The 7,860-nt window shown below is 39.2% G+C and overlaps 1 protein-coding gene across 13 annotated transcripts; it reads left to right on the forward strand.

The window, feature by feature from the left end:
- Positions 1-361: 361 nt before the first annotated feature.
- Positions 362-7,442, forward strand: dtex3lb.1 (deltex E3 ubiquitin ligase 3L b, tandem duplicate 1). Of its 13 annotated transcripts, none has more exons than XM_087273066.1 (8): positions 362-650; positions 750-806; positions 995-1,076; positions 1,217-1,285; positions 1,765-1,863; positions 2,579-2,807; positions 3,343-3,494; positions 6,049-7,442. In XM_087273066.1, the coding sequence occupies exons 5-8, from the start codon at positions 1,834-1,836 to the stop codon at positions 7,144-7,146; spliced, it is 1,509 nt and encodes a 502-aa protein (XP_087129192.1). In that variant the 5' UTR covers positions 362-650; positions 750-806; positions 995-1,076; positions 1,217-1,285; positions 1,765-1,833; the 3' UTR covers positions 7,147-7,442. The 13 variants fall into 13 exon arrangements, with proteins under 13 accessions (XP_087129192.1, XP_087129191.1, XP_087129194.1 ...); XM_087273065.1 differs by having other exon boundaries at positions 1,217-1,272; XM_087273068.1 differs by having other exon boundaries at positions 1,013-1,076; positions 1,217-1,272.
- The last annotated feature ends 418 nt before the right edge of the window (positions 7,443-7,860 follow it).

Here is a 7,860-nt window from a genome sequence, read left to right on the forward strand (position 1 = left end):
GTATGGATGCAGTCCTTCAAGCTCATGATGGAGTCAGACACAATATTCATTCTGTCTCCACTGCAGCAGGACTTTATATTCTATACTGGACATTATTTCTGTTCAGTGATGAGACTTTAGTCTGAGCAGAGTCAGACCTTACTGTCCTAATCAAATCATTAATAATCAATGCATGATCAGATTTTATTGTGATCAATTAAGCAAATCTAGAGGCCTTTGCCTTTCATATAAGCCACTTCTGATACCAAATGATCAACTAAAAGTCAAGTTATTATGTGTTGTTCCTAAAACTTAGATAGGCGACAACACTTTTGTCAGGTAGGCTAGTTTTTAAAATCAACTTCACATAGCCTATCATGTTACAGGAGGGGTTTTCATAACATTACCTGGCAACCCAAAGTGCTAAGAACTCGCCCAGGCTAGTTTTTAGGCGTCTTAAAGCCTGAAACTACGATTAGGATTGTTTACTAATATTTTAATTCATAATAGTGTATGATAGATGGCTTTTGACACAATAATTCACATTTATTTATAATCTGTCGATGTGTGCGTGTTAAAATCCACAGTTCCCTCATGAAAACAGAGATTAGCTTTCATTTTCGCTTCAGTGTCAGTTTCTCAGGTAAAACACTGACAGCTCGCATTTATCGGTGAGTAAAATTAACAAGTAGCCTAGTTTTGTCCTTCTGACAGTAATATTATTTCTTTTTTCAGTAATATTGTGATGTTATGTGTGTGTCGACTGACAGCTCCAACACTGTTTAAAAAGGGCTTCACTTGAACGTCGACAGACATTGACGCCTGCAGTGAGTAAAACACAATTAATAATCATAATAAATGTTCAGTGTAATATGAAATGACTTGTCTAAATGTTTTCCCACATCATTATACGACGCTAAAACTAAACCAAACGAGTTGAACGCTACTACTACAACAGCAATGGCTTTAATTTATGGATTTTATTGTTTGTTTGCTTCATTTCTATGTACTGAAGGCCAAAGTTTTCTCACAGTTGTGTTTGTTGCTCAGTCTCAGACATGGCAGAGGGATTCAGGTCAATGGAGATTGGCGAATATGTGAGTAATTTTCAACACAACACGTTTGTTTTTGTGAATTGTGGGGACATTACATTGTTTTTTTACTGTACGAACTGTATTTCACATCAACTATATCCTACTATATTTGACTATCTTCTTTTAATACCCATGTCATACAGATTTGTGTCCTGATGTCACAAAACAGACCCTTGAATCATGATTCTTCCGATGTCATGTAAATCAAAAATGTATTTGTCAATTGGTTTATTGTATTATTTCATCAGAAAAATAAGATAAAAGAGTTTCCAATTGATTGATCATGTAGTTTTTACCCAAACAGAAAATACTAGTATAGTATTGGCTATAGTGTTTTTGAAATATTATGTATATTCACAACACACACTGTTAGTTAATGATACAGCATACTGTGGTAAACTTTAGTTTTTACTATAGTAAACTGGTGTATTGTTGTATACTTACAGAAATCTACTAATTTGTTTATCTTATTTTATATATATATATATATATATATATATATATATATATATATATATATATATCATAGTAATTGCATCACATGACTTAAGCAATCCATCTGAAAACACTGTAGTTTCACATGTACAGTATATGCTACATTCAAAAGTGTAAGTAAAACTAAATTTTTTTAGAATATAATTGAAATTGTTTATAAATCTGTTTATTTTATTATTGTTTCCCTAAATTGCAGGACTTATATACAGCAGGTGATGAAGACTCGAGGTCCAGTTTGTCAGACTGGAAGCATCTAAACCTTATTATGGATCGGCCAAGCTTACTGCTAGAGGAGGTATGAGCTGAAGAGTGTAAATAAGCCACACATTTAATATCAGTCATACAAACAGAAGCCAAAAAAATGTTTATTTCCATTTTAACTTTATTTACAAGTTTTATAGCGTGCATCTAACTGCTATTCACAATATATTGCATTTTTCCCTTGAAAGTGAGCAGGGATTCTTTTGGATACGCAATATACACAGTTATGCATACATTATAATGCAGTAAGAATATTATTGTTGATAATAAAAAGGATTATTTATTTTGTTAAACAACATAAGGGTCATTAACAGGAGACGATGCAGGCATCGATATGTAGTTTTGGCCACTAGAGGGTGTGTGTTCACAACAAACAAAGGCATGGTTTGATGTATTGGTTTACTTGCGAGGGCGGAGACTTAGTGGTTAGCACTGTGGCCTCACAGCAAGTAGGTCACTGATTCGAGTATCGAGTTTGCACGTGCTCCCTGTGTTGGCGTGGGTTTCCTCCGGGTGCTCCGGTTTCCCCCACAGTCCAAACACATGTGCTATAAGGGAATTAATTGAACTATATTGGCCGTAGTGTGTGTGTGTGTGGGAATTAGAGAGGATATGGGTGTTTTCCAGTACTGGGTTGCAGCTGGAAAGGCATCCGCTGTGTAAAACATATGCTGGAATAGTTGGCGGTTCATTCCGCCGTGGCGATAAGGTAATAATGCTTACTTACATCAACACTTTTCCCACAACAGGATCTTTATACTGCTGGTAATGAAAGACCCAAACCTTCAGCACCACTGGATATCGGTAAATTAAGGATTAAAGTGGACTGGACTGAAGCATTTCCAGACAGATGGAGAGCAAGATTACAGATCGCCCTTCAGACGTGGTTGTCAAAACTAGAAGAAAATGCTACGGTCCACAGTATTAAGCTCATGGATGATCCGTCATTTGCAGAAGTGCAGATAACTCCATCAACAGGTGACGGTGATTCACTTGCATTTCACAAATACACAGTACAGTGTTCACTGTTCATCTGTGCTTCATCTAAAACTCCACATCTATAATGCTCTGAGTCTATGCTGACATTATCTTCAGCAGCTCAAACACTCTAATGGCTGATGGACAGACGGCTGCTTCTCACTCAGGGCTGCTGTTTATGCTAATGAGGGAGAGATGGGCACTAGTGGGCGGGGCTTTCCCCCTCTGATGACATCATACAAAGGGAGAATGTCAATCAAAGTGTTTCTGCAGACTGCTCTGATCAAGTCTGATTATAAACAATAGATTTAATTCATGTTTACCATTAGAAGCTGGATATATTCACACACTGCTCACTCACAGCTGTGTTTAAACCTCTTATACAAGTGTTTTTTGCAAAATAGCTCCCCTTTAAACAAACTGCACTTGGTTTCATCTTGTTTAGACATTGGAAATTGTATTTTGTTTCTTGCTTCAGTTGTTTACATGTATTAATGTGCTCTCCATTACATAACCTCTCTATACTTCTCTACAGCTCTAGAAGCTTTAAAGAAGCTGAAGTTTATAACTTTGAGGTTTAAAAATGAAAACAGGGAAGTGACTGCGTGGATCTGTCCGGATGGAGCAACTTATGTGAATGTACCACACAAGTCCTTGCTGGAGGGGAACAGAGCTACCTTACTTGAGGTATCATGTTAATTTTGTGAGTAATTATGACAAAGTGCATATTAATTTAGTTAATTAAATTCATTAAATTAAAGTTGGACAGCAGGCGATGCGGTTGCACAGTGGTTGGATATTCACCTCTCAGCAAGAAGGTTGCTGGTTCGAGCCTCGGCTGGGTACACAAGTCTAAAGACATGCGGTACAGGTGAATTGGGTAGGCTAAATTGTCCGTAGTGTATGAGTGTAAATGAGTGTGTGTGGATGTTTCCCAGTGAGGGGTTGCAGCTGGAAGGGCATCCGCTGTGTAAAACGTGCTGGATAAGTTGGCGGTTCATTCAGCTGTGGCGACTTTGGGTTATAAAGGGACTAAGCCGAAAAGAAAATGAATGAATGATTGAGTTTGACAGCATGGTAGCTCAGTGGTTAGCACTGAGGCCTCACAGCAAGAAGGTCGCTGGTTCGAGTCCCGGCTGGGTCAGTTGGCATTTCTGTGTGGAGTTTGCATGTTCTCCCCGTGTTGGCGTGGGTTTCCTCTCGGTGCTCCGGTTTCCTCCACAGTCCAAACACATGCACGATAGGGGAATTGATGAACTATATTGGTCATGGTGGATGAGTGTATATAGGTGTTTCCCAGTACTGGGTTGCAGCTGGAAGGGCATTCACTGTGTAAAACATATGCTGGAATAGTTGGCGGTTCATTCCACTGTGGCAACTTCTGAAATAGAGAAGGAATTGCCGAGGGAATTGATGAATGAATGAGTTTGACAGCAAAGCCTGTTCATAACCAAATAAAGCTCCTGAACTACTACAATAGCAATGAAATTAGGGAAAATAAACTAGAACTAGATGTACACAAGAGTAAAAGAGAGCCTAAACAAACACCGGTGAACAGTATAGGATCAAGCAGAGCCTGATATGCAACTTCAGCCTAATTTGGATGGTAATTGTGCCTCATGGGGACATCTGCAAAAGAAAAGTCGACACATTCTCAGTAACAGTTTTATTTATTCACTTATAAAGTTTGCATTTATAACTATATTTCCTAATGCAGGACATTTATACAGCTGGTGATGAAAAACCTCCAGCATCACTAGATTTTGGTAGATTTAAAATCAAAGTGGACTGAAGCCACAAATATTAGAGGGTCCATTAAATGTCACAACATATTTACAGATGATAAATTTTCGGTGGCCGAAAATGTGGTACATCTAATATAAACACACTTCTACATTCCCATTGCTGAATTCCCATTGTGCTGTGTGATTGACTCTTAGATTTAGGGTGCTTTCACACCTGTGAATCGATTCAGTTGTTCTGAAACAGAGATTACAATTGTTACATTGTTGCTCTTTGCTCTTGGAGCGGTTCGCTTTCACACTGCACAGTTTCTAATCGGACCAAAAGAGCTAAAACAAGTCACGTGCGAGTAAACTCTCCTCACATTGGTCAGAGTGTCAGGGTTTATTTTGCAGCGTCCCGCTCAGCTGTCAGGAGAGGTGCTGGTTTGGTGGTGATTGACAGGGTGCGCGCGGGTGACGGGTCTGAGCAGAGACGCGGTGGGGAGGGGTGAGAAGGGTGCACGACGATGCCTATTTGAGGACCGGGAGGGAGATGCGAGATTACCGGGAGATCATCACTCGTTTGCGGGCATCGGGGGACTCGCGAAACTTCCCGCCATACTCATAATTCTCTCTTCATATAGCCGTAAGCCTATTACATATCCATAAAACACTGTGATATAACCGCGCTCGGATCGGATCGCTTTCTCACTGCAATCAAACCGCTCCAGGGTTCGTTTCAATCGAGCCGAGACCACCTCATTCAAGCGATCTCAGATCGATTACTTTGGCGCGGAACAGAGCGCGATTGCCCTGTTCACATATGCCAAACGAACCGCGCTAACTGGGCAAACGAGACACGTTCCCAAACAAAAGTGTAGGTGTGAAAGCAGCCTAATATAGAGTAAAAGAGCTGATCGTTGTTGTTGACATCAATTTTAATGCGATTCGATATAATATCGGCCCAGCCCTATTTGTACACAAATCAAAACATCCACTACAAGCTGCCACTGTTGTTAACTTTGCTTAATGATGGACAGAATTTACTGTACTGAAACTACTTTTTATTCATTACTGTATTCAACTTAAGATTCTTAAAGAGACAGTTCCCCCCAAAATGAAAATTAACTCACAGTTTACTCACACTCATGTGGTTTCATACTTTTCAAGTTTCTTTATTCTGCTGAACACAGAAGATGATATTTTATAAAATGTTAGAAACCTTTAATCACTGACTTCCATAGTATGAAAACAAAATACTCAATGGAAGTCAATGGTTAAAGGTTTTTTCAGTAAAGTTTGAGTAAATGATGATGGTACTTTCAGTTTTGTGAGAACTAATCCTTTTAAAACTTTACATTTTAACTATTTGTAGTTACTGAACTGCCATCTGCTTTATTTCTACTACTAGAGTGAGTTTGGTGAACCCTCATAAATCTTTGGTGATGCCTATTTTGGTAACCACTGGCTTATAGCACTGTGGGTTTTAAATATCTAAATCAGACTTTTATTTCTAGGTGAACAAGGCCACGTCTGGGACATCTGAAGAAGCAAATAATGTTGAGAATATCACTGCATGTATTAAATCTCAAAGTGAAACTGAGACTAATAAAACTGCTAAGGTGGCCCCTGAGACATCAATTCCATTGATTCTCCCACTCCATCTGTCCTGGTACATGCATAATGCTTATAGAAAGGACTTGGAAACAATTGGGAAACGGCATGGAGTCTTTATTTGTCCAGAAGTATCGATCGCAATCAAACCTACAGAGAACTCAAGACTTGATTCTGTTTCTAAAGCCACTGAGGACTACCAGAAACTTCTTCAGAGATGTGCGGATGGTTTTAGTGATGCAATCATTGATCATAATGACATGGATTCAGATATAGTGAAAAATGCCATTGATTCCATCAAGTCACAGAAGACAAAGCTGATGTTCACTCTGACTGACAGTGATGGCCTGTTTTTAGGACCAAAGAAATTCACAGACATGATTAAAGAAGAAACAACTAGAGAAGAAAGACATTCCAATAGTAGATCAATCCCAATGGACGTAGATGCTTACCCAATAGATGTAGACAGCAATTTTCTCCCTCAAAGCAGACCTTCACTGCTCATGAGCACACGAGACCTTCCAACTCAACTTGAGATGGACGAGGTTTATTGGGATCTGATGAAGCTTTCCTATAAGAAACATTTATCAGAGCTTGAAGCCAAATATGGGGTGTCATTTACTGCAGATCTTCAGAAGAATGTAGTTAAGATTCAGGCTCGATCTAAAGGTGATCAGCATGTGAATCTCGAAGGTCACGCGGTCAGAGCTTTAACAAATCTCTACCAGAAACTGGCGTCAGCAGCCGTGAGCTGTGAACTCAGAAAGCCTGCAGATCAAACTGACGTGAGATCAGTGATGGAGAAGCTTCAGCAGCGTTATTGTGTTGTAGCAGCAGAGAGATTGAGCCGCTGGAGACTTACTGGACTGCCAGAACACCTCGGTCCTGCTATTGCTGAAACTGAGAAGATCCTTCAGAGGAAAGTGTTTGATGACAAGATGAAGACATCGATTGGTTACTCAGAGGACATTCCTTATGCTAGAAGAATCAAGATCGATTGATGCATGATCAGAGCAGCAACGTTTCTCCAATCTTCTATTGTCCAGTTTTGGTGAGCCTGTGTGAATTGTAGCCTCAGTTTCCTGTTCTTAGCTGACAGGAGCGGCACCCGGTGTGCTCTTCTGCTGCTTTCCCAGTACTGGGTTGTAGGTGGATTTTTTGGCTGCTTGTTCAAACTACTTATTTAAAATGAGCTGAAACATGATATTTTATTTGATTTATGTTTAATCAACTCAAATTTGTTGTTAACTTAAATGATTTGTATTGGAACAACATAAATAAATTGTGTGAAACCCTGCATTTATTTATTTGTGTTTGTGTGTGTGTGTGTGAGTGCGTGCGTGCGTGTGTGTGTGTGTGTGTGCATATAGTGCAACAGATTGGATAAAGCACAAATACACATTGTATCTTTAGTAGTATCTTTGCACCTGTGAAATACAGCTTAAATTCAGCTTATTTCCACAGTCATCTTTGGCTATATAAGTTACTGTGAGATCTATTATTGCTGGGTTTTACAGCAGCTCAGTGTGATAACAGCAGTTGAACTGTCCAAAGATCACTCTTCAGTTCAGGTCTGCTGTAGGCAGGAGTGTACAGTCATTCTGAGCTCTGTTTAGACCTTTTTCCCCTAATAAAAGCATCTAACTGCTTGTATTGACCCAGTTTATTCTCTAAATTCACATTTTAAACAGGTTTAAAAATAATATATTTAATTA

Source organism: Danio rerio, chromosome 11 (genome assembly GCF_052040795.2).
Source record: "Danio rerio strain M-AB ecotype USA chromosome 11, GRCz13ab, whole genome shotgun sequence".
In the NCBI taxonomy this organism is placed as follows: Eukaryota; Metazoa; Chordata; class Actinopteri; order Cypriniformes; family Danionidae; genus Danio; species Danio rerio.